Here is a 27,563-nt window from a genome sequence, read left to right as displayed (position 1 = left end):
ATAATTCTCTTCTAAAAGTATCTGCAGCAAAGCTTTAAGGATAAGAAAAAGTCTACTTCTGTTGTACAACTCTGCACTTTGTATTGATTCACAAACTCACGTTTTAGTATAAAACCATAGACATTTTGTCACTTATAACATAAATACTTAATTGCAAAGTGTATTTGAGCAGTAAATAGAAAAGGAAAAAATAACAGTACAAAAAGATAAAAGCGGTGTATTTGCAGTTTGTGCTGTTTGTGTCATTCCTAAATAGAAATGCTTTCATACTCAACCTACAGATGGGGCCATGAGTTTATTTTCATTGTGATGAATTTCAAATCTCTTAACTTGGAAACAATAACATTAGAAGAAAGACATAGGAAAACTCTTGAACTCTTGTTCTGTATAAAAGAAAACAAAAAAAACAAGTGGAGTTTAAGAGATAAAATTAGTGGATTAAACTTCAGGGGACTGTCAGTTTTTACTGTGCTGTTGTGAGTCAGAAGCTGTAAAGTTGGTGAACCGCTAACTAAGACCATTTCTAAAGGACATTGGGCTTAACTATTAAGAGTGCACAACAAGATTTTCTTTATTCCTCTAAACTATGTAATTTAGAATCAGCAAATGAAAAAAAAACTGACATATATATTAATTAACTTTCCATGTTATGAACTGCAAAATTATTTTTTTTTGGTTTGGCAAGTCCAACTAATATTAAAGAAAACTTCTTTTGAAGTTGAAGTGAGGTCAGTTTTGATCATATCAAAAGTTAAATCCATTTGGATATTTCCATCCCAGATGTTCCGCATCTGTTTTAAAATTAGACTGATGTAATTGCTAAAAAGTTCAGTTTCTCGTCAGCAAGAGTATCCAGGAACTCTTCATGTTTAGATCCTCGCAAAAATATAAACGCTTCTCTGGGTTTTTTCTTACAAATGAAAATCTGAAAAGTGTAGAATCTATTTCTTAAAAATGGTGGCAGCATCAATATGTGTAAGGGATGTTTGTTGCAGCAGTGACAGGGAAGCCAGTCTGTGTTGGTGAAAAGATGGACGAAGCTAAATGCTTTACAATCCAAAGAGGAGAACATTTCAGAGGCTGCAAAACACTGGGAGTAGAGATAAGTTTTTCAGATTTGTTTCGTTGTTTAGAAAACTTTTAAAGCCAAATATCATTTCCTTATCATCCTTGCGCTATTTGTGTTTGATTGCCCTATAAACCCCAATATATTTTTATTTTTGGACATTAAAGTCACTTAAATTCAAAGTTTTGTTTCACCCCCTTACAGTATGGAAGTGACACAAAACAAGCTGCTTATAAAATTCACTAGGTTCTGCAGTTCCAGCTGAAGCGTTTGATAAAAGAAAACACACACACACACCCACACACTATGTGACATTTAGCAAACAGAAGTTAAAGAACAGGAACATCCGCAGACAGCAAAGTTCAGTTTTCCAAACCAGCGTTGTTATTCTGCTTTTGTTGAGTGACTGGAAAGATTCCAACAGTACATCCATTGTTCTCTCTCTGCGCATATTTTGAGAGCAGAGGAATTTTACCACACACAGCACTGTTTACAAAAATGTTAGGAAAGACAAAAACAAAATGCAACGCAAGTTTACACAAAGATAGAAAGTAAAAAAGTTTGAATACAGAGATTTAGTTAAAACTTTTTAAATGGTGTCTTTGTCACAGCCGTCTAACTTTACGTAGCATTTGTTATTTCCTCACAAGTTTAATTGGCTGACAGGTGTGAACTGCCAACTGGCTAGTTGAGTCTATTATTTTGCAGTCTGTGAACTACATGATTTGATATTTTCATCTGTGTGGCTCCAACACAACAATCAAAGTCAAATGAAGTGTAATTGTTTAGAACCACTTAAAGCAAAACACTTGACAGAATGCGAGAACTACGAAAGTGAAAAAAAATGAATGGAAATACAAATCAACACAATAAATCAGCCCAACATACTCTAATAAGTGTAACAATGGAATCAACAATCATCACTGAGTCTGAAAAACGAGTTTCCAGGCTGTTTTGGAAGGATGGTGAATAACGCTAAAGTTAGGTACAGTAATAGCTTTAATCTGCACCAGACCAGATATCACTTCCTGCAGCCAGGAAGTAATATCATGCACAATGCCTTGAATATGAATTTATATGCCTTCACATTACAGCCTCAAACAGTTTACTTTATTAATATTTAATTTTATAGAAATAGTGCAGATATGTGAAATGAAAGGAAAGGAACAATATTTTTTTCATGTTTTTCTAAAAAGAAAATCAGAAAAGAGTGGTTTACATTCCTGTTCAGCCCATTGTACTCTGTCAACCTTAAATAAAACTTGCTCTACATGCAAAATGCCACCATGTGCGGCACAAAACAGGCTTTGCAGTTCACACACCGGCCCTTTCAGAAAACATGGTGGTGGCTGCATCATGCTAATGGGTTTGCTGTTCTTCTTCAGGGATTGGGAAGCTGCTCTGAATTGGTGGAGAATCTTGTTAAAATCTTGTTAAAAAAAGACTGTGCTGTTGAGTTAATGACTTCTGACACAGGGCCAGGAGAACCTTCCATTGAAAAGAAAATCAAATATAAAGGCAGCAAAGTTTTGCCCTTAGCTCCAGGACAAAATGATTTGTTTCTTGTTTTCAAACAGTAAAAATAAACAGAGGTTTAGTGCAAAGAAGGCAAGAAAAGCACAAGATGTGCTCTCACTTGCTTGTGTCTGTCAGGAGTCAAGTTGCAATGTTATGGAAAAGCCGAGTAGAGCAGGTGTCAGTGTCCCATTGTTCTGTTCTTTTCAACGTAATTACACAGTGTTGTTTCACAACAAACTCCATCTCAAGCCACTTTGACAAGCAGGTTCAATTCATACTCAACTACACTGAATCCAGCTCAATCTAATACTGTCCAATCATAACAGCTTAATCCCAAAGGTACAGACCTGTACCAACTAAAACATCTCAGTTGATCACAGAAAGTAACTTTTCTGCCACTTGTCTTTGGAAAGTCACTTATTTTACAGAGGTTTAAACATATTCTGTGCTTTTTTCCCCAACTGAATATCTTTATTCCAAGTAAAATACTCAACCAGAAAGGAAGTAAATAATTTGCTAAAATGACAACAGATGGACAAATTATACTGCTATGAAAGCTGCAGAGTCAGACAATAAAGAGTTTTACATCGTCTGAAAGAGAACATATGGTTTTTTATGCGTCTAGGAATGGACCACAAGTTTTATATGGATCCCCTTCCACATATGCTCCAATGATCCAGTCAGTAACGATCTGCAGGTGGCCCCTTTCTTTTGTTTTCTTTCATCTTTTATTTTGAAATTTATGATTAACTAACTCCATCTGAAATGTAATAATCAGCATCTGCCACTTGATATTTATGTCGATACATTAGGCCGGCGTTCTTTTCTGGCTCCTGTCTGACGTTTTTTTAAAGCAATAATTCAGCTGCTGCTGTTGTCTAAAGCTTTGAGAAGCCAAAGGGTGATCTCAGCTGTCCAATACTGGACCGTGCACTAATTTTAGTTCTCACAACTAAACAATCTCCTTTTGTAATTCACAGCCTCGGCAAAATGTGCGTTGATCATATGCATTTCTTAGCTGATTGAAAAAGAATCATTTTTATGTAGATGATGGCTACAAACGGAACTCCTACATGGCCTGGGCCTGGCTTGATGGACGATGGCAAACTGATAATCAGCTTAACTAACTGTGCTTGCGCTGATAATTCTTCAATTAACTGCTGTGGTTTTCTGCGCCCAGGAGCTTGTGAAGCAGACAGTTGTTGTGTGCACGCAGTTTGAGCAGATTAGACAGAGAGGGGCCTCGTTTGAAGGTGGCCGCGGAGACGGCTAATGTGAGAGTGAATAGCAGTTTTCTTTGGCCCGGGTTTGAAGTGTACGCCTGGTTAGCTGTCCCTGTCTCGTGTTTTTCTTTTCTTTTCTCGCCTTCAGAGTGAATTAAAAGAGGCTCGATGTGAGGAGCTGGAGTCCTGCCAGGTGCTTCCCTTGTGCCCAGAAGTATGGGACACCAATTCTAACCACTCGCTCAAAAGCAGTGGTTAGGCCGACCACTCGAGTAAAGTTTTCCCTATCAAAAACCCAACATTCACATCTCTTTCCCCTATAATTAAGCTTTGATTATCAACCCACCTGCCCTCTTATTTCAACCTTTAAAGCATTCCAGCTTATGAAGGACTCCCATATGATCCTTTCCAATTTCTTTAGGGCTTCCTTTAGTGCCAGAGGAGATTAAGCATCTCGGCTCTCTAGTTGGCCAAATTTCAGTTGTATAAACCTTGGAAATGATAATGTCCCTCAAAACCTTTTCCAGGCAGGACACGGTTAGCTGAGCAAACGGAGATGGCAGGTGTTTGCGGCACAGCTGTGTGGCTGAGGCGAATCAGGGTCCATGTCTAATGCAACATGACAGTTTAGCATATGAGCACATGGTGTCCACAGGGGTGGCTGAACAGACAGAGGAGAATAATAAGGAGTTTTAAACAGGACAGCAATGGGAACTATATAATTGTCAATTGTAGCACTGGTGAGACTCAAAATCACTTACACATTAGCTCCCATTAGCAGAGTTATTTTATACTTCGGTCTTCGTTTTGCAGCAGTGCAGAACAAGGAATACTTTTAGTGAAACAAGGGAATTACACATGGCAAATGGAAAACAGACTCTTCACTGACTCTATTCAGGAAATCGAAACAGCTTGACATAAAAACACTGAGCCCAGCGTACTTTCTGTGTGAAAGTACACTGCAGCATGAACAAAAGTTTAAGAAAACAATAATCCCATTAATGGCTACGTCCACGTAGGAGACAGGTGTTTGCAGCACAGCTGTGTGGCTGGAGGAGCTCATGGTCATTGTGTAACACAGCATGACAGATTAGCATATGAGCCATGAAGACATGGCGTCCTCAGAGTGGTTGCAGGGACACACAGTTGGTTGGGGAGGGCTTCCAAACTGGAAAGGGACTGCCACCACAAAAAAAAAAAGAATAAATCAGTTGCAGCATAAGTTTATATTCTGTAACTTGATTTCTATTTTGATTCCAGTTCTTTTTTTCAGTGACTGTCAAAAATGAAATCATTCCTTCAGTCCTATCTTTTTGTTGTGTTCAATTCCTTTTTTTTACATAAAAGAACTCAATAACTGGGGGCTTGATAGAAATAGTCTCCAATTCTTCAGCGATGTATTTTAACTATTGCTTCAAATTTAGAACCAACAATTCTCATGGGCATCTTTTTGTTGCTATTTCACTTTTGTTTTTCAATCTCACTATTTTGAGAAGCCCCCTTTTAATATAGTTATGAACTTCTTCATACTGATTGCTTTTAATTTTTCCCTTTTGTTTGAATGGAAGGTGTAGTCTACAGAAACACAGATTTGATCTTTCTCATATTTTATCTACTTTACTCCAGGACCACCACCCACCCCCCTGAAATTGCATTGTCCATAAGCATTTTCTCCTGGAATTTTTACAGCCCATAAATGTTCGAATCAAAGGAGTTAATGTTCAAACGCTTGTCATCGTATTTTATAGTTGTTTTACATTCATTTTATTTTATGTGCTTGGCATTGCAGACAATAAAGCTGTTTAGCACAATAGACTGCTTGTAACAAAGTTCCCCCATTTCTCCTAATTTAGATGATTTATTTTTAATTTGCCAGGTGTTCAAATGAACACTTTAAATGATCTTCGGAAAGTCTGGGGATTTATAGCTCATGATCAATTTAGAAGATTACAAGAACTTATGGAATGGGAAAATTAGGAGTGGTTCGAGACTTTTCCATGGTGCTGCATCACAGAGCATCACATCAGCAGCCAAAAATTAGAATTAGATGATTAATTCTAATTTCACAGAAAGCTTTAGATCAGGACATCCAGTAGCAGAACAAACTTGTGGTATATCTTCTTGCGCATTTTTTTATTTACCAACATTAGCGTACTAGCTTCACATAATGAGCTGAAACCTGAGCTGTGTCCTGGCCGAAGAGCACACAGAGGAGTATGCGGTTATTAATACACGCAGCAGAAGGCATAATGTGGGTCAAACGTGCCAGATGCCACGTGAGAGAGACAGAGCAAAAACCCACCTCCCTCATGTCCTGACATGTGGAGGGGCAATAGGGCTACTTCCATCAGCTGTGAGTCTGAAAAAGGGCCTCTGGAAAGTCTCCAGCGCAATGGGGCTGCTGCAGCGCCACACAGAAATGAACCTCAAAATTCATGTGGTCATGATGGGAATGAGGTTTTCTGAGGATTTTAGATTTACAATTTGTTAAACTAGTGTATTTCGTCAGCATGAATACTGCTGAATTATGTGATGTTGGTGTTTTTCCACATTTTCTACCTTATCATCAGGTTTCTTAAATCATTTTTTTTATTTGTCTGTGGGCTTGAATTAAGGCTCATCACTTGTTATAGCACCGCAGAGGGGAGTACACGTAATGAATGGCCAGGTGTCATGTCATTTATGTCATATTTTATCACATTGGATGAGTTATGTTTTCTCCCGAGGAAGGCATCGAAAGCATGGAGGGAGCTGCAGCTTTAATTTGAAGGAGGTGGTGATATCTTTTGCAAATCTGCTGCATAATAATGCCTTCAAGACTTTTGACGAAAAGATATGTTGTGACAAAGAAAATAACATTCCGTGTAAATATTGACTGACATTTAAGTAGATTTTACAGAGTTGCATTTTTGTTTAAGGACTGCCTCATGTGTACATGTAACATCTTGAATTTAATATTTCTTTATACAAGAACACAATCAAATGCCTGGCTATCAGGCAGGTCCTTCATTTTTATAAAGTACTTAATCATATCATATATAATATTTTATGTCATATCATATCACAAGACTGTCAGTAGCGCTGCAACTTTTTTCCATACTGACAAGAAAATACACTGTTTTGTTTTGACTGCTCAGTACTAATGCAAAAGGACTGATTCAGGATTACAGTGGGTTTATGTGTATGTAATTATTGAAAATTACATATCCATAGTTTTAAATTTAATATGAAGATACAAGAATGTTTTTTTATGCAACTCTTAGCTGGAAAACATTTATTATTCTCCAAAAAAAAAAATCTACTTGCTCTGATTAAAAAGTTAATGGACTGAATTCATATGGTGCTTTTGTATAAATGCTTCCATAGATTGGTTGGCAAATTTGTACCTTCATACTTTGTACTGTAGCTCCAGTGCTTTCTATTTTTACCCTTACAAGAAATACCATCTGTCAGTACATAAAAGAGGAGATCATGTCTTTGTCTGAACTCTGTATTAAAGTCCAGAGTCGACTGACGGATTGCAAATCCCTAAATTACCTCCAGACTTTGTTAAATATAGCTGTCTAAATGAAGGGTAGCTAATGAAGCGAAAAGCTATGCATGTATGTATCCATGCGTCCCACCATCAACACAGTTCAAAGCAGCCCTCATCTCCATCTTTTGTTCTTCGTCTAATACCATATAAGGCTTACATTTGTGTGCAAGCAGCTTACAAAAAAAACACAACAACCTAATTTGCTAGACACTATTTGTGTGTTTTGACATGATTTTTAGCTGATTTATGAGCAGATGAAACATTTTTTCTCTTTTTGTTGTACCACATCCTGCAGGATTTGATAAAGTGGGATTCTTTTGGTCTCCGCGCTATTTGTTTCCTCCGTGATTAAGAGCTGCGTTACTCAAATTGTTTCATCTGCTTTTCTCGCCAGATGGGATCTATTTGGATAGGCATGCAAAGCACAGATTAAACCAAACTTATCCAGAGCTCTAATTTGACAAAGGCATTTTATGATGGAACATTTAGGAAACATTTCTTTCATGCTATGAGTAATGACTAACAGGGCATGGCTATTTGGTAGCGTTTGTACTGATTTCCGTGGGTTTTTGCCTCTAGAAGAGCACTCAGGCGACAGTGCTGCCATCAACTCGATGCAGTAATGCCTGAAAACACAAAGAAGCCCATTCAGAAGCCCATGAATCCATATCCCACACCCACAAAGTCAAGAGGACACACAGACCCATCCAGCACACAGCCTGGAGTCAGTACAAAAGGCAGTGTGTGCTTACGCAGTAGTTAACAAAAAAGTATCTAGGAATCACTATACCCATCCACAGTCATATACAAAGATTTATGTGTGTAAAACATAGAGAGATATTTCTCATGGTTTACGTTACATTGAATGTTTTAGTGATCCAGTGCGCTTAGAGTTCCACGTCGTCTGTGTTGGCTGAGTTTGGAGCCACGGGCTTCTCTGGACTGGTCTGGGACGGACAGAGCCAGAAAAGAAATTAAAAGCAGACAGAGAGGCCCCAACATCGGCTGGTCCACACCAAGGCAAACAACGCTGCAGAAACATTCAGGGTGGCTTGCAACAAGTTGTTTGACAAGCCTGCAGAACTGCTCAAGCTCGTGCATGACAGGAAAAGTCTGAATCCAGCCTCTGCTTGTTCACATTATCCCAAATATTAAAGAGTCATGTTGATTGTTGACAGGACTTCATTCAGTTATACTTGGACATCTTTCACACAACAGAGCAAAATAAGGATAAATACGATCAAAACGAGACAGAAATCAGAATTCAAACAAGCAATTCAGTTTGATTTAAATTTGGATCATTTTACTGTTTTGTACCGTATAAGCTCATCTACTCGTAGTCCACACCTCAAATTCTTGAAAGGTCTCTTCTTCCTAATCATTTGAATTTTGTGAGACTGGGTGAGTTACAGTAGGGGCACAGTTGTGAAGAGAAGGGATAATGATCTATGTTTCTCAGGATTTTTGTTACAAATTAAAAACCTACAAAGTGTCACAGTCATTCGTATTCGGCCCTCTCTATAGGTAAACATTACAAACCTTCAGAGGATACCTCCGAAGTTTGTTTGAGAGAATTAAGGAACAAAAAGCATCATGAAAACTGAACATATCATTAACACATTGAAGCTTCTCTGCACTTTTATCAGCAAATACAGAGAATCTAGTGTGAGGGAGGGAGCTAAATAGTGTGATAAGGGAGCTAAATACAGGGCAAGTGCACTGCCACAGTCTTCAGATTTCAATTTGAAAAACTTCTTTCCACTTCACAATTATGCACTACTTTTTGTTGGTCTTTATCATAATCCCCCGCCCCCCCAAAAAAATACTCTTGAATTTGTAGCAGTAATTTAACAAAAATATTAGCGTTCAAGGTGCGTAATAACTTGCAAAGCACTGCACAATGATGCATATTGAATGTTGAATAAACAGCTTCCAGGTTGAAGGGAACCATGGAGAAGGTTAAAGGATGAAGTGATGAAGGACATGTAAAGGGTGTGACTGAAGAGAATAATTGGGTGAGATGAAAGCAGAGGATTATACAACATCTGAATAAACCAAATATAATTTCCTTTGTTTTGACTGTGAAGCCACAATAAAAACACAATTCTATGCTGCCAGTAGTTGAGTTGCAGTTTGGGTTACAGGATGCTGAAGGAACCCAAGTAGAAATTTTTTTAAAGTTGAAAAATAATCAGATTAGATGGTTTTGATCAATATTTCATACTATTGCAGGTGTATGAATTTCTTAATCAAATTCCTGCAGGATTAACATCTTCCATATTCCACACTCATCACAGACGCCAAGATTGTAAATAATAAAAACCTTGATATACAACATGCAATTAATTTTTTTGCCTTCACATCATCACTGTGGAATGCATTTGATTTGATGCGATTGTGATGAGACCTAATCAATTCCACCTACAACCAAAAAAAGCTGAGCCAAGGTAGGACAGTTAATTTGACCTATTAAATATTCATGTGACGACGATTTGAAACGCGGTGCATTTATTAAGAGTCATACTAAATAATAGATTGTGTAACATGATGCAGGAAGGGTTTAATGCTACACAGTGACAGGTAGGTGTGCTTAACCCTGTAGATGTGCATCTTTACGCATGCATAATCTGTAACTTTATCAAAGTTGCCAATATTTAAATGTTCGAGGGCAAGCAGTGGAAGCAGAATCTAATAATTAGATGTGGTATATCTTCTTGCGCATTTTGAAACCACAAATGTGGATATTAATTAGGATCTAATTAATTAGATTAGGATCTAATTAATATCCACATTTGTGCTTTGTCATGCTGTAGTTATCTATAAAGCATCTATCTATTTTAGGGAAATTCCTCCTTCTTTATGAAAACTATTGCTGCTGCTACTTTAGGCACAAGGAGTCTATTTATTGTCTTTTCCTTATCCCACACTGCCCCCTGCTGACCATGGTTAAAAGCACGTCAACAATAAGATCTTATGTAGAAAAAAAAGCTTTATTAATAAATCATGATACAAAGTATATGAAAAAGATAAGTAGAGTGAGAACACATTATGGTAATGAAAACATTGATAGTGTCAAACAAAATACAGTGGACCTTAGTTTCACAGTAAATTAAATACTTCTATGAAAAGCTTTAAACACTGCAACAAAATTCAAATTTTGACTAACATCATTCCTTGAACTTATGACTGACTAGACAGGCGCAACACTGTTGCATTATCTTCTGTAACTTTAGAGAATGATAATGTTTAAGTAGCTGATCACTCGTAATGTGATCCTCCAGTTAAAATAAAGAGTGTCACACATTTTCTGGGCCATTCCAAGTCTTACAGCAGCCTCGAAACATACAGGTAAAATGTCTACTACACATTTGCAGTGAACACTTGCAAGAAGTGTACGCAAGTGCAAAAAAAAAAAAAAAATCCCTCCAATGGCCTGAAAACAATAATGACTTTGAATTGTTCTCAATGGGTGGAATTTCTGGAATCCAAAACGGGAAATTGGATTTAAATGAGTCCCAGAAATCTGACAACCAAACTTTACAACCAGCAGTGAAACTCATCATATATAAATTCATTATACAAGAGTGACCTACATAAGATGCATTTATTTCTGTTAAACGTGGTGATGAGACTTTGTGAGAGACTCGATTTTAGGTGTTTTAGACACATGCCATAATCATCAAAATTAAATTTATTACACTGTAATAAATCTATATGTGTGTTTCTCCTTTAGAGTCGGATTACTAAACTAAATTAACTTTTCAATTAAATTCTAACTGATTGTGATGTACTGTAACTGTGTGGTGTGGGTTTGTAAATAACATATGCATGACATACATAGAAAAACGTGCTTAGTCACACTTCTGACAGCTTGCATCTTATTAAACCAGAAAAAGTCCGATTGTATTGGTCATCTTTTCCAGAGTTTCAACACATAGAATGTAGAGACCTTGTAGGACAGATCAGGGAATCAGATCATGTTTTAGCTCCATTACAAGCAGTATGTAAAATATTGTGCGATGACTCAAAACTTTTGCACAGTGCTGTAAATATTTTCAGCTTAGTCAAGTTTTGAGAGCTAACAATCTAGGGCTCACTTCATTCTCTAAACACTTTTTCGCATCACTACTTTGCTTTCTCGTTTCCGTTAGCAGGGCGTTTAACCGCTTGTGATGCCTTCGCAGTTTTTGCCGCTTTTTCCTTCTTCCCTTCATCCTTCTTTACAGTTACCTCGTTCTCCTGGACCTCCTCCTCGTTTTCCAGCTTGGCGGCAACCTTCCTCAGCTTGTGCTTGCCCTTGATGGGCGTTGAAAAGGTGAGCGAAGACTTGATGAAGTCCAGGGGGAAGAGGCCCACGTCTCCATCGAACCGGTTTTTGGTGACCTGCAGGGATCTGCGGCCGGGACAAGTCACCAGCTTCTTCTCCTGCAGAATGAGGACGTTGTCGGCCTCTTGGCTTGCCTGGGGAGAGGTTAAAGGTCAGGACTCGTGCACTGGATGCGTCTTTTCTTTTTAACATCACAAGTATGTGTTCTTCTCTACTTGTTGTTCTTCCTATTCATTGGGTAAACCATGGTTTCTGCATGTTTCAATAAATTAAATTTACAGCACTTTAAACAAAATTAGTCCAATAGTGCATTAAAAACAAATATTTGTACCCTCGTAAATTTCTTCTTTGACACACTTAAAAGTTTTATTTCATTAAACTAGTGGAGAAAATGTTAAGATGTGAGTGAATTTAATTTGGGATATAGTAATAAATTATTCGGCCTTATTCAACTTAAGACCCTGCAGAACCCCCACTAGACCTTTTATGGGAGAGATTGGACAAAATATAGAAATTAAATACCTTAGCAGAACCGAAGATGGATGCAGTCTGCAATTCCTTGTCGTCCTCCTCTTTCCTGGGATGAATGATCAGAGTGACGTGGCAGCTGCTGTTGGTGGCAAACTTCCTGAACACCCCGATGATGTGGTCCTGGACGGCAAATCTGGATCATAAATTCATTTACATATTTTAATTCAAATGTGCTAATGATTACAGCCTAACTAGACAGCTATTTTCAAATCTACTTTGTAAGAAATAGGTGTTCAAAGAACATTGTTAACACCTGCCAAGCATGGTGGTGGGGTTACTTGCCAGTTGGTCTACCTTAAGATGGACGGCTCAGGTAAGTGTTTTGTCTACCATCAGTAGGACTTTCAGTTGCCTTACTGATGTGACTATTAGCTGAAATGTTGTGGTTTTGTGTGTTTCAGTAAATCTGTTGCAGATGAATCTACAGGTATTCATAAATTTACAGTTCTTGTACATTTGCCTGCTTACATTCTGGAACATTGAGCTCTGCCTGACACTGAATAAAAGTCTATGTTTCTACTCACTTATCTACTGAGAGGTTTTCTTGACCCATCATGAACTGCAGGTTATCAATGATGACATGGTTGATGTCATAGAGGTAGACGGCGTGTTGCATGGTGTCCAGTACTGTCCTGAAAACAGGTTCACAGAAGAGTTCCCAATTAAAAATGGTGGTCGCATCAGCAAAACGTAAATAAATGCAAAGAGAAGGTAAAGGTAAAGTAAAAACCGACAGCCCTGATCGAACCCACTTGATGTTCTGCTGTCCGTGGAACGTCATAAAGTAAAGCGGCAGCTCCTCAAATCTGTCAGCCCAGAAGTCGTACTGCTCCAGGTTCTCCTCCAGCCTCTGCATGGCGAACTGCGTCAGCATGATCTTAGCTAGACGCACGTTGTTTATCTCAAAGCTGCCCCACAGCGTGTTGACACCCTGCATGCAGAGGTCCAGGGCGAGCTCGCTGATGAAGGTGGTCTTCCCGCTTCCAGTTGGACCTGTATAGGAAACACATTGATAGAAAACTGGACAGAAATTGGGTTATGAACTTTATTAGTTCATAACCCCATTTCACCCTTTCCTACTTCTATTTCACACCTTTAAACAAAGCATTTTATGCAAGCATAATAAAGTAGCAGTTCGGTTTTCTGTAAAGAAAAATGCACAGATCTGTAACATAATTACATTTAAATACGTACAATTCTTTCAAAAATGTTTCACTACATCGTCTTTCCGTTTATTTTGGGCCTGATTCCAGTTTGGGCCAGTTTGTAAAGATTTCGATTTTTATCCACTATTTCTGAACCAGTTTTAAATAAAATAAGTAGACAAATGTCATAATACATAATAAACACAGATGAAACAGTATTATACCTTTAATCATGGAAGGATGACAGATTAGTACCTGTGAAAACAGTGAGCTCTCCCTTTCTGTGTCCCTTTAAGATCCGGTTGAGCTCTGGAAATCTGGTCCACTTAACTCCAGCCACCTGATCTGTGTTCATCAGCTCTCCGTAAACATCCTCTCTGAGCTGCTTGAAAGAGACAATGGACTTATGCGCCGCTGGGATGGAGGCTTTGACAATGCGGGACAAGTTTTTCCCTTGGGAGAGCGCCTCCAGTGGACAGGGCTGGAACTCCCCCGGTCGCACTAGGGTGCACCGCCGCATGCCCAGCTTACGCGAAAAGATCTTTGATGCCTCCCAGGAGCGAATGTCGCCCCCCAGCCACAGCGTCACCCTCTTGAACTGCTCCAGGTAGGGCAGCAGGGCCGGTGGAAGGCAGCTGACCCCGCGGGGCAGAGCCACGCTGGGGAGCCCTGTGCCTTGGCAAACGGCCATAGTGTCCAACTCAGAGCCTGTCACCACCACCTCCGAGTCCATACGGTTCACTAGGGTGAGGCCGAACAAGTTAAAGTAGGAGGTGCACTTTGGAACTGTGGCTTCATTATAGGTGACTTTCTCTCCGTCTATCCCTTGGGCGGAGAGGAGTTTGATCCCCTTCAAGGAGGAGTCAGGACCACCAAACCAGGGGAAAACCAGACTCTTGGTGGGCTTAAAGAGCCTCACTCCAAACTTTTTCAAGGTTGCATTGGAGATCTTTGTGATCTGAAAATGTAGAGCAGTGATAAGCTTGTGAGGTAGTCCTCCTTTAATTAATTCATACACATTGTAAATCAGAACAAGCGCTTTAACAATCAGTACGGATAACAGTTAATAAAGGTCTGCATTACGCAGAAGATTATTAACTCTAGCGTGTTGCTAGAGATGCAGATTTTCTTTTTATTGTAACATACACTTTAAAATCTTTGTTTAAATTCACCAACAATGATGTTGTGCAAAAGTATTCATACTTTTTGAACATTTTCACATTTGTCATATTAGACCCAGAAACTTCAGGCGTTTTACTGGGATTTGATGAGATAGATCAAGCGCATATTTGTGAAACGGAATGGAAAAAATTCATGGTTTTCTGAGTCTTATACAAATACCAATCAGAAAGGTGTGGTGTACACTTGTATTGAGCGCCAGCACAACAATAACCCTAAATTAAATCAAAGGAAAACGACTTCCTTAAGAAATCACCTTGCTACTAAATAAATGACACCTGACAATTTGACTTTTCTGCAAATAAAATTGTTGAAGTTTGGCAAATAGTAAATTAAAAAAATCCTATCTGCTGACTAAATAAAGCCCTATGTAAATCCAATATAAACATAATTCATAACTTTAACGCTTCAGTGTTTGACTGTAAACAGGAATACGTTTTTTAAAGATTCTGGAACAACTTTTTAGAATCTTGCAGTATGCGGATTTCGTTGTAGCATTTCAGAAAACAGCGTGAAGATAACATAAACACAGGATGAAGTTCTTCTTAATCCTACCTGGAACATGGTTTTAACCAGCTGAGCTTCCTCGTCGTGGAGATCTGTGAAGGGCAACGAGCTGGACCAGATTTCCCGCACTTCCCTCAGCTCCCTCTCCCTCTCCTCCTGCTCCTCCAGGCTCTCCGGATACCCCAGCAGCACATGAGGGCTGAGGGAGTCCTGCTCGTCCTTCTGCATCACCTCCAGACAGTCCTGGAGGTCCTCCCAGCTGCCCTCCACCAGCGTGTCCTTGCACAAAAACTGTCCCGTGGTTTTGTCAATGAACAGGGAGAAGCTGTCCTTCCTCGTGAACACGTCGATGAAGATGCTTGGGATGTGGAGGCAACTGTAGCCATCGTGGAAGGGAATGTCTTTGGAGCGTAAGTACTGCTTGATGTCTGTAACTGTGATGGGACTCAGAGGGAACTCTACAGTGGACTTGGCATCCTTTTTATAATTCCTGATCAGGTTGTGGGATTGGAAGAAGTCTGTACTTCTAAGCCTCGGGATGCATGAGGTCTCTCGAAGTTTGTGGAGGAACCTATGGGTGAGAAGTCTGAAACACTGGGAGGAAGCATGTCTTTGATGCAGAAAGCTTTGGGCCGACGCCTGCAGGAGACAGGTGGTGCCCTTTAGCAGCAGGCCTCTCCACATTGGCTATCTGCTTAGCTCAGTCAACCTACAAAAACACACAACGAAGAAAAACGCATGCAAAACATTAGTTAGATGCATTAAAGCTACACAACTAACTTTATGAAATGATACAAAAATGTACTAAGGCAGAGAGTCTTCTTTTTCACTCGAACTAACACAATTTACAGATTGGAAGTAGACAATGAAGCACCTTATAAAATCGGCTAAAAAGTGCGCTACGTTAATAAAAAACCATGATCTCCATAAAGACATTTTACCTGCTAAACGTCTGACCTCGTCCTGAACCATGCTCCATGCAGCCCGGGTTTTATTGGTACGCTTTCAAAACAAGTCCGTCTGAAACACACTTCGAAATCATAGAAGAAGAAACATCTCTTGCGCCTTCAGGTCCTTACGTCAATGTCGTTGCCATATTGTAAGTGGCATTTTGTTGCAAAGCATGCAAAAAAAAAAAAAAAAAAAGTTTTGGTCGAGCTGGGGGATTGCGCCGTAAATGGAGATTCGGTCCAGAAAGGATCTGGAATTTTAAATGCTGCAAGCCATTGACTCGATGAAATCTGCAGGGTTTTCTTGGAAACTACTTAAACTACTTTGAATAATTGTGATTGGAGTTATTATTTCTACGTAAAGTGCCACGAGACGACATTTGTGGTGAATTTGCACTATATATATTAACTGAATTGAGTTAAATTGAACTACGGAGCTCCTGAAGGAACACAGAGGATTTCCCCCGTGGCAGTAAGTTTGCATTCCTTCGCACACTGTGGTAATGTTATTTTAAAACAGGAGCTGAAACAAACTGCACATGAAAACTATTCCAGTCTAACTACCAACACGAAAAAGCTTGCGTTGGTTTCCAAGGAGAACCCGACAACCTGCCACACACAATATGGCAGACGGCGCTCTGTTGTAGCAACCACGCGAGGAAGCTATGAAACTTCAGTTCCGTGTATGTTTCACATCGGACCTTTCAAGCGACGGGCTGCCTTGTGTAGCTAGCGGTGAGGTTGTCCTCTACGAGTTTAGGAATCGCAGTTTTTATAAATTACCACATGTTAGCAGTGGTTTGTCTTTACTGAGTTGAAGATAAAGTTGAAGGTCAAAGGATGACCTCCAGAGGGACGCCCAGCCGCTTCCTGAAGAGCGTTCTTCAGAACGGTGTGGGCCGATACGTGTGTCAACTGAAACGGGTCTCCATCATCTTCTCCAAGAGGTCTCCGAGCGCATTGGGAGTCAGGTAATGTATATTAAATATATATATATATACTACATTGGTATTGTACTCCTTTGCACATTTACATTTCGTCTCTGTACAACCGCAGACTTTAACGATTTATTAGAATTTTACGTGATAGATTGATAAAGTGGCCTCATAAAAGGACACTCTGTCCTTCAGACGTCCCCTATTTAGTAAGTAGATTCCACCTGTGTGTAATTTAATCTCTATAAATCCAGAGGTTTGTTTACATGACAATGTATTTAAAGTTCCAGCTGGAACTGTCAAAGCCAGTGACCTTTTGCATTGTAAGAATTATTGTCAAATATCTACTGAAATGTTGCATGTTTACTTTATGTCTTAAAACATGCCTTATTTGTAGAACTGTCTACAAACTAATTCATCTTCTCCTCCTGCAGGGATTTCATTGAGGAGGGAGTGGTGGATTATGCCAATAAGAACCCTGGGACTGTTGTTTATATTTCTCCTCAGACCAGTAGTATCCCTAAAGTAGTTGCAGAGTACTGTAAGTACCCACAATGTTGACGAAATATTGAATTGGTCTTCTCATGATGGTTTTATTTTATTGTTACTGTAGTTATGTAATCAATCATTGGTAAAAAAAAAATGTCTCTATTGTTCCAAAGATCATCACAAAAATGAATAAGTGCAAAGCATTGTGTTCTCTTGAAAGCATTTTAAATTCTTACACATGGGGCTCCGGTAATTAATGTTTAGATAAAATATTTGAAAAAAGTACAATTTCAGACTCAGTTTTACACACCAAAACTTGAGTTAAGTTGAGTAAAATGTTGTCGATACATCTCCTAAAGTACCGGGTCTTGCTGTCTGTGTAAACATCATGTGGTCAGGCTTTCTCTTACCATGAAGGTCTCTTCAAAAGTTTACATGCTCTCATAAATTGTTTGATTGCCATGTAATTCGGAAGCTTTTAAAATGATTTGACTAGCCAATTAAGGAGTTTGTTCATTGTTTTTATTTTAAATAAGATCTGAGTTTTATTACAAAATCGATCTGTTTGTGATTTCAGATAGACTGCGGTGTTGCATTCCCATTACAAATTCAGACTTTTTCTGTTCTTTCATAGATGTGCAACAAAGAGTAACTTCCATGTAAATTTTGCACATTAAGATACAGCACCGAATAACATAGCAGGAACCAGAACAAAATAAATCAAAAAAGCAGTCATAAAGCAAAATGCAAATACCATCACTGTGTAATAAATTAGTTTATTATAAGAAAGAATGAACTGTGACGTAACACTCCTAATGTACTGTAGGGGGCAATATGTTACCCCTTTTCTAAGATTCTTTCTCAGGAATAAGACATGGACGATGATCATGACATAGTTTCTGTCAGACTTGCATGTTTATCTTGTTCCCATTCGGTTTCTCACCACATGACACATTTATTCTCCCACCTTGCAGTAAATGGTAACACAAAGGAGGAGCTGCTCACCAACAAAACGTCGCAGCAGGTCTTAGAGGTTCTCACCAAACTGACCGACCAATCTGGCCAGGACATCATCCGCATCCGCAAGCCGTTTCACACCGACAGTCCAAGCATCCAGGGCCAGTGGCACCCGTTCACACACCGCCCCCCATCTGTCGGCCTCATCAGACCACAGAACCAACATGGAGAATAAAGACTTCCTAATGTTATTGTTGGGACAGTTTCCAGAAACTAATGAGGCTTGTCTTCAGGTTATAGCCTGAGGGTCCTGCAGAGAAAACACAGTTCTGACATGTGCTGTTATTATGTCCGCCATCCTCTTAGCTGGAAGCAAATGCAGTCTTCAGATACATTTGAAGCTAGCACGTTTAATGTTAATGTTTTTTAAAAAAGCAAAATGTGTATATAATGCATTGTATTGAAATAAAAAACAATTAAAATTAATTATATAGAGGCATTTCATATTTCATGGACTGAGCAGCTTTTTCTCAAAATGAGCTGAACAGAGCAAAATTCTTGAACTTCTGGTTGATAACGGGGCTTAATAGCTTTGTGAACACATACGGTGCCTTGGCATATTTTTCATAGCCTTTAAATCTTTTGTCACATTATGCTAAAATATTTCCAATGTGTGTTATGTGAACTTTATTTAATAGACCAATACAAAAGTGTTCCATCATTATGAATTGGAAGGCTAAAGATACATGGTTTTTAAAATTTATTTTACAAATAATCAGAAGCGGCGGGCCTTCAGTGGAATTCATACGAACTTTGCACATCTGTAGACACATTTTTTTATACAACATGGCTTCGTCTGTCACATAAAATCCCAAGAAAATTTTATCAATAAATTCCAGTTCTAAGTTTATAAAAAGTTAGAAGAAAGATGAATGTTGCGAGGTACATCACATGGAATGATTTTGCTGCTTAAGATTTGAAGGTGTTCCTTTTGCACATCCTTAAATGCCCCAAAGCTTAATGAAGATGACAGATGGCTGTTTGATAGCTGGAGGGGCAACAGTCTTTTATCATCAGATCCTACTGTCCTCTATATAATGACCTTTAACAGTAACCAGATACTTACTGCTGTAGCATGAGTTTTTTTTTTTTTATATCAAACCTAACCAGCTGTATATACAGGCTACTGATCCAGCTTTTTTTGCAAACCCCAACCCCTAATTCATCATTTCTGACAGGAAAAGCTGGCGATGACCTCAGTGATGTAAGCAGAGAATTAGAAGTCGATGGTTCCTCTTATACAAATACGAGGATAATCTCGGAACGATCAGAGCCATCTCAGGAGTGAGTTACACCAATTTAACATTTTATTGAAAATGTACAAAACAGCGCAACGGTTTCAAACCACCCTTGTGTCTTTGTGTTTACCTTTAGAGCAGGCAAACGTTCTTGTATTTTTTTAACCTTGCAACAGTTCTCCATGATTTCTGAAAAGTTTTTTTCTGTCAGCCGCTGGTCATTAGCCTGGATGAGGACCCATGTTGGTATCTAGAATGTGAAGAGAAAACCAAACTGCAGAAAGGTGCATCAACTTGGAGTCTGCATACAACAGTCATTAGATATTATCTGCAGGTGCATCTCAATTAATCACAATGTTGCTAAAATGTTAATTTAGTAATTCAAATAAAAATGTCATACCAATTTATTGGGACCTGAACTCTGTCCCTGAATGCACATTCACTTTCTCCCTCAGATCTGCATTCTTACATCATCACAATTGCATGTAAGTGAAAATCCGAGCTGTTCATTTAGGAAAAGAAAAAAAAAAGACAGAGCAAATGCTCTCAGCTGTTTTAGCTCTTTAAGAAAAGAAAAGACTTGGGAATTGAAAAGGTGAAAATTCTTCTGATTCATTTTCGCCTCCTTCCCTTTAATCTAACTGTTGCACCAATTAAAGGCATCACATCCGCTGCTCTCCCTGAGGCGAGCTGGCACAGCTTGACCCAAGCAAGGACATTAAAGGCTCTAAATAAAGTTGCTGTTGCTAAGCTACTGCTTTGAAAAATGGTAATTTTACCCTACCCCCCACCCCCCTTCTTCGTCTTCTCTGGGCTTATGTTTTACCTCTGCCCTGACATTTTCATGCAGAAATGTAAATGACTCTGGGACTCATTGTCCCACCGGAAAACGCTGGCCTCTCCTCTTGCCACGAGCTGAAAACAAACAAGCCGTCTTGAGAGTAAGATTCAGTTTGAACATGTCTTACATGTAATTTCATGATTTCCCCCTTCAGGCTGTTGACACTCATTTCCTGTTTTTTTTTTCTTCTCCAAGCTAAACATAACCCAAGTTATTGTTTTTATTATTCTCAGAAAAACCAGCGGCTGTTTAATGAGGTGAAATAAATATGACATGAGACTCAAAAAAACATATATATATATATGTCAACACATTAGGGTAATTTACTATTTTACAATAAGAGTGGACATAAGTTCAGACTGAAAGGAAATACAGATTTATGTCAAATAGAAGAAAAACGGATGGAACGGGTCACTGTTTACAGGAGATTTTACATCATTTTTGAAATATACATTATTAAACAACGCAGATCATGGAACCCATTAAATAAATCAAGTAACATTGCACTTCCACATATATCACAAAGTATAAATAAATGACAGTGACTTAAGCCAAAGATATAAGTTTGCATTGTAGTTTTCCACACAGTACCATGTGCATATTTTAGTAACTGAATGTCCTAGTGAGAAACCAGTAACAAAAAAAAAAACTGTAGGTGTTAAGTTTTCATTTGAAATGACAAAATATTCTATTAAAAAATGTTAAATGTTAATGAAAACCTCGGTGTATTTCAATTTAATATTTTGCTCTTTAAACAGAAAATCCAGTGACCAAAAAATGTACGTATTGACTTCTTCACTCAAACTTCAAATAAACAAAACAAAGCAGCAGATGCTTAAGATTCAGTATGGACATGCATGAGTTGTACATAAGAAAAACTGAGCACAATAATTTACTGTTTATCTAACACCAGAGGAAGCAGCGTTGTATCACTTTACATGTGCTACAAAATACAACTTTTTACAACTTTGATTTAAATAAAACTGTACCCTATAAATATATAGCATTATAGATTATAGAATATAAAAATATCCTTAATTATGTGCTAAGCATGAACATAGAAACGCGTTACCTCTTTCCTGCATCTGCAAAAACACAAACATGAGTGTTCTTGGAAATCTGGCTCAAATTGATTAGCAATCATTCATAAACTCAACAGGGTCCTTGAGAGAGCGAATGGAGGGACTGATGGATAAAAGTTTTATGTGGCAGTAATGGGATGATGAAATTGCAGGTGCAGCAGTGATTTAATAAGAGTAAAAGTTTTTTTTTTTTAAGAAGTGTCTTGACAGAAAACAAGGATTAAAGCATGAAATACATCTGCTCTGGAAAAGGGTTTTTTCTGCAGAATCAAAAGCATCCTAAAGGCAAAGAAAGGGAAAAAACAACATTTTTGCAACTTCTTTTTTAAGTATTATTAAAAATAGTATATACTGATATACTGTTTGATTTTACGTGGGAATCAGATGTCACAGTTGACTTGAGCGCATTTTATTTGTTACTCAGTAAAAAACCAGCAGGATTTGCTAAATGCTGAGGCGTTAAGTACACTGAAGCATACTTAGCCCCTCAGTACTTAGCGATTCAAATCACAAGGAAACTTGTTTACAAATGGACATTTTACAGTGCTGTGTGTGCTGTTGGTTTAATGGGATGCAAACCGTCAGAAATAAAAATAAACAGTTTATACTTCCAACTCCCACTAGTCTCACATGTGCAGCATCTGTTTGCATCTTGATAAACTGATAACAAGCAATGTACTGTGCAATCTTTTGAGTGTCTGAACCAAAAAAATAAATAAATAAATAAACCCACTGGTTTTCCAGTCTGCAAATCAAACGCACTCAACACTGATATGATGACATTCCCAGTATGATTGATTCATGAGACTCTGTACAATGTGAATCAGTTAGAAGTTGGTTGAGCAGTGGGATTTTCTGATGGTCAGGTTGTCCAAGTTTTAAATTGGAACAATAAAATGCTTTTGTTGAAAGTCAAAATCTGAAATGAATTTAGGGTTGGCTGTGAAAAACAAAAGATGTACTGTGAAAACCAGGATGAAACCCTTAATTTGTACTTCTGGTGGTTTATATCTCACTAAGTCAGTGGTAAATACTGTATTTTGCAATTCTTACATCTGACCATGTTCCTTAAATGTTTGTACAAAAGGGAAAATAATATGTTGTCGTTGGTTTGTATTGGTTATAATAATTAGCAATTCGACAAGTAGCTATCCCAAATAGTTTCCTGACTTGCAGCTGGTTCAAGCCAAACTGGGTTGAGACCTCATTTCCAGATCTGATTTCTGTGGCAAATCAAACATAGCATAACTGTACCCAGTCCAAACTAACTTCTACATTCAATACAGTTCAATAATAGTACATTTTTTAGAATTTTATGTGCTCAAACTTTAAAAGAACATGAAGAACATGTTTGTACAGCGGACCATCAATTAGTGAGATACAAATTTTTAGAATTCAAATTACACAGTTTTGCTATATTTAGATCACTGTAAAGAATTGCTCAACGAATTTACTCAGATTTTGTAGATAACGTTAAGAAATGCTCCAATGTTGTACAAAGCAACTGAGAGAGGCTTGAATTGACAAGCAAAGGAAATAAAATCTGTGCGCAAAGACCAAATGGTCTTGTACCCTGCAAGGCTGCATCAGCCTGCAGAGATGGCAGGAACACAGGAAGCCTAAATGCTCCTGCCCTCTCTTTGTGAAGGTGAGCCACGCTGAGCTGCTCTGACTTATGCACTGCAAGCCACGAGAGAGGCCTGCTGCTGCTGAGCTACAAGAGCTGACTCGACACCTTTCTGGGAAGACAGACATTTGTTCACAAACGACCGTGACATGTTTACAAAGTGCTCACAGATTCATTTCAGTCATCATATATTATACAGTCTCTATTTAATCACAGGGATGCTCACCTTGCCATGGAAATACTATGAGCTCTGCAGCTTTTGGTTGTTTTTTTGGCATCACATTGCATGTCCAGTCTAAAATTTGCCACCTGCAGATTTTTTCTCTCTCTTTTTACCGCAGAGGACAAACTTACGTGCTAATACTCTATTTGTACTGATTTCAGGATAAAACAGACATTCTTTAATTCTGAAACAGCCAAATAACTGTTTTCTTCTGTGATATCATTACATTTTACCTAAAAGACAAAGATGTCAGAGACATGGAGGACAAAAATTAAAGGGGTGGAGGTAATTGTAGAAATGATTACAATAGTGATAAACAGAACAAGACAAAAAGAAAAAAAATAGTAACTAAATTATAATTAAATATAAATTATCAAAATTAACATGTAAAATTATTTCTCAGCTGACGATGCTCTTTGTGTATATATGTAATTGTGAGATTTCACCTGCTGCCTTGTGAATATTATGCTCTGTCTATTTATGAATGCTGGTATGTAAATGTGCAGAGAAATGGAGGCAAAAGTTGCCTGCAGTTTAAATGTGGGAGGAGTCATAGTCATGTATAAGAAACTTATTTACGGTGTTTTATCTATTTTTCTTCAGGGTGCGCTGTGCTTTTTAAAAGCCACAAAGTCCGTCTGCAGTATTTAGATAAATCAGTTAATCCAGCTGAATTCTGACTCCTCTTGTCACACACGGCACATTTTCTTAAATGTAGTATTTTTTTCCCCCACATAAATAGCAGAAAGCAGAAACAAGCAATAGCCCAGCTGCAGCTGTTTTTACAGACACAATATATTGAGCCTGTAAAAGGAAGCAAGTATTTAAACAAGAGAAAAAACAAAATAGTGATTAAATGAACACACAGAAATATATGTTTCATACAAAGTTTCTCAAGTGATACTTCAAGCAAAATGCTAATTTCACAAAAACGTACTGTCCATTGTGGTTGTGTCACAGATTCGTCTTTGACTCCAAGCTTCCTTTCTTCCTCCATTCAGAGTGGGAAAACAAAGGTTCAATTCTTCCTAACAATAACTAAGAAGTAGTGTGAACTGACATCTACAGCAGGAAATATACTGGAAGACAATCACTTAAACTTTAGCGCTCCGCAAAAGCTTTTATGCTTTCCACCTGTAATTTGAATTCAATTGCATATTTCTAAAATAACGGTGGTTTTGAAAAATATGTACCGTTTTTGCTTCAAATACTTTTTCGGTGGTAAATTATTGCAGCTTAACAAAATGTGGAAGTTCTAAAGTCTGAAAGAAACATATTAGTGACGATATCTGAACAAAATATAGTTTTTAAGAAATAAAGAGGGATTTTTTTTAGCAGTTTTTATGTAGGGTGTACATGAAAAGAAAGTCCAGAGAGAAGAGAAAAGGTTAGTAAAAGCAGGACTGATGCAACAGTGATCAGTGGAGGCACACAAGGCCGATGAGTTTAACCAACCAGGGACAATCATTTAAAGTAATTTGTGTGTGCTGTTCACTATGGGGTGAAGTAGAAACGGTTGTGATCTGTGTCAAGTGTGGCAGAAGTGTGGAAACCAGAGTCTCTGTAAGGATAGTTAGCAAATGTATTCCCTCCTCTTTACTCTGATACTGCTAGAATCCAGTGCTCTTGCATCAAAGTTCAGACAAAACTGATCTTTTTGGCCCGGTATTGTGGTGGCAGCATCATACTGTAGGAATGCTTTTATTTAGCAGGGAGAAAGAGGCATTTTCAGACTTTAAATGGGAAGATCGGATGGAGCTAAATACAGGGCAAGAGAAGAAAACATGTTAAAGGCTGCAAAACACTTGACACAGGAGCAAAGGTTCACTTTTCAGCTGGAAAGAAGAATAGTCAGTAGTTTCAATCTCTAGATATGCAAACCTGGTAGAGGCAGACCTCTAAAGAATTGCAACTGTAGCTATATGAAATGTAGTATTGACTCATAAGAACTGAATACAAATGTACGGCACACTTCTCAGATTGTATTTCTAAAACACTTTGGATGGAAAACCTGTCATTTTCCTTCTAATTCACAATGACTTCAGTCTATATTGTGTAGGTTCTAGCTATTGTGTTGGTAAATAACAAAGATAATTGTTTGTGGTTGTACTGTAACAAATGAGTTTCAAAAACATCTTTTACCAAATTTCAGCCAAAAAGAAATACTGTTATCCCAAATCAGGAAAATTGAAACCTCTACTTTTACAAACAACCTCACTTCCTGCCATCCAGGCAGCCGAGACAGAAAAAACAACAAAAACATATTGTACAACGGTCTCAGTTCTCAGGATTCAAACTTATTAATTCTAGCAAAGACATTATTTTTCTAAACATCCATACGAAGAAGAATATCTCTTTGTGCTACTCATAATAAATAATGCACAATGTTTAAACTTCTCAAAAACCTCAAATGTTTAAAAAAAAAAGTCCAGTGATTCATTGCAATGCAACTCCCATCGTCCCTAAACCTCCACAGAGTTTAATGAGGTGACATTGTCCCGCTCCTATTTGCTTTATTTTAGTGCAAATTCTTCACAGCTGCTAAGCTTGTTTCAGTCACTCTGGTTCTTTTGGTCCATCATAAAGAGAACTCATGGAAGCCCTCCAGATGCAGGAGTTTTCATGTTTGAATCAAGCTGCAACAAGTCCTACACCCTGGAGAGCAATGGCTAAATTTCAGCTTTTCCCACAACCGAACATCTCCGTTGGATTAAAAATAAATAAGTTGGACAAAAATATTGACCGGAGCATCCTAGATGGAGCTCTCATCGGGATGCATGTCCAGCTGTGTGTGTTTCCTCTGCTCCAGGATCCGATTGAGCTCCTCCGTGAATGAGTGATAGAGCGGTGACATGCCCTCGGGGTCGGCCTGCCTCAGCAGCACGTAGCTATTTCCGTTCATCTTCCTCAGCACGCTGGGCAGCGTGGCCGACAGCCCATTGGCGTAGTCCATGTTCGGAAGCGGAGGCGGATTGGGAAGAGGGGGAGCTGGCGGCGGCGTTTTGGCCGGAGACATCTGGTCGTCGCAGGGAATTATCTGCAGGAAGCTGTCGTTAAAGTCCCCGAAGGTCGGCACCGAGATGGAGCGCCGACCCTGGCGTCCGTTGCAGTGGCTGGAGATGGTTTTGAGCTCCAGGTGGGAGCTCCTCTTTCTATCCGAGGCCCCAAGAACATGGAGGTTCTGATGGGAGAACTTCCGACTCCGACTTGCCCGTCTGGTGCAGAAGCTTACGTAAAGTAGCACCACAGTTAGCACTAAGCAAAGCCCTCCCAGAACCGCCACCAAAGATATGTAGATGGCCTCCATGTGTCTGTAGGTCTGGAAATTGGCTCCTGGCGGCAGCGGTGCTGGTGGTGAGGGCAGAGGCTGCTCAGTGGGGCTGGCGGTGGAGAAAACCACCGGGCTGGAGACAGTAGTGGGTTCTGTGGAGTCGGTGGGCTCCACTGGGAAGTATGGATCTGTGTGAACCTTCACTGTGTAAAGATAAACCAGCACTGAGACTCCATTCTCCACTGCAAAGCAGCGATACGAGCCACCTTGCTGGGTGCGAGCACCTATTATAAGGAGCCCGTCCGTCCCAACGCGGTAACCTGTGTTCAACCCGTATCCCTGGAGCTCCTTGCCATTTAGCGTCCAGCGTGGAGTTGCCAGGTTGGAGTGAAGCTCACACTGGAGCAACACATCGTCCCCCGACATCACAGCCCGTCTCCGATGGATCACTGAGTAAAAGAAAAGGACAGCAACGGGGACGGAGACGAACATCGGACAAGATGTCAGGTCACAGAGGTTGCACGTTTTAAAAGCGCAAGTGGAGTTAAGGCATCACTTTCTATCACATCTCACATGCTTCTTTAAATGTAGCGAGCCCCGCAGTGCAGCAGCAGGACCGCCTGACCTCCAGCAAGAGAGGAGCTGATTAAAATGTGTATGCTGGGACCTGGGGGATGGGTGAGGAACATGCACCTAATGAAATCCCTCCACAAATGCTAACAGCTTGGGCTTTTTCAGGCAGAATAAGAAGGACTCTTTTAACCCCTTAATCTGAGTGTGAAAAAATTTAGGGAAACTCATCAAAGAAGGGCGGGAGGCAAATTAAGTATTGAACTTTTTAAAACTTAAAGGAGTCAGG

At 39.0% G+C, this 27,563-nt stretch overlaps 3 protein-coding genes across 4 annotated transcripts in view; 1 reads left to right on the top strand and 2 right to left on the bottom strand.

Moving 5' to 3' along the window:
- Positions 1–10,321: 10,321 nt before the first annotated feature.
- On the bottom strand, positions 10,322–16,050 carry twnk (twinkle mtDNA helicase). Its single transcript, XM_005794827.2, has 7 exons — positions 15,973–16,050; positions 15,080–15,740; positions 13,601–14,303; positions 12,953–13,193; positions 12,725–12,832; positions 12,192–12,333; positions 10,322–11,803 (listed from the first exon to the last, which is right to left on the bottom strand). Exons 2-7 carry the CDS (start codon positions 15,713–15,715, stop codon positions 11,468–11,470), a joined length of 2,166 nt encoding a protein of 721 aa, XP_005794884.1. The 5' UTR covers positions 15,716–15,740; positions 15,973–16,050; the 3' UTR covers positions 10,322–11,467.
- A 629-nt stretch (positions 16,051–16,679) lies between these two features.
- mrpl43 (mitochondrial ribosomal protein L43) lies at positions 16,680–18,835 on the top strand. The gene is made up of 3 exons (XM_005794712.3): positions 16,680–16,952; positions 17,351–17,457; positions 18,380–18,835. The coding sequence occupies exons 1-3, from the start codon at positions 16,822–16,824 to the stop codon at positions 18,595–18,597; spliced, it is 456 nt and encodes a 151-aa protein (XP_005794769.1). The 5' UTR covers positions 16,680–16,821; the 3' UTR covers positions 18,598–18,835.
- A 2,360-nt stretch (positions 18,836–21,195) lies between these two features.
- The window catches only part of sema4g (semaphorin 4G), a 39,319-nt gene continuing 32,951 nt past the window's right edge, over positions 21,196–27,563 (bottom strand). For both annotated transcript variants that reach the window (XM_014470650.2, XM_023341107.1), the window contains exon 15: positions 21,196–27,153. In XM_014470650.2, coding sequence (XP_014326136.1) covers positions 26,186–27,153 — 968 coding nt within the window. In that variant the 3' untranslated portion in view covers positions 21,196–26,185. The remainder of the gene's footprint in view (positions 27,154–27,563) is intronic.

The sequence above is a fragment of the Xiphophorus maculatus genome, chromosome 10, assembly GCF_002775205.1.
Source record: "Xiphophorus maculatus strain JP 163 A chromosome 10, X_maculatus-5.0-male, whole genome shotgun sequence".
Classification (NCBI taxonomy): Eukaryota; Metazoa; Chordata; class Actinopteri; order Cyprinodontiformes; family Poeciliidae; genus Xiphophorus; species Xiphophorus maculatus.
The sequence above is the reverse complement of the archived record's forward strand: the minus strand, read 5'-3'. Positions and strand labels throughout refer to the sequence as shown.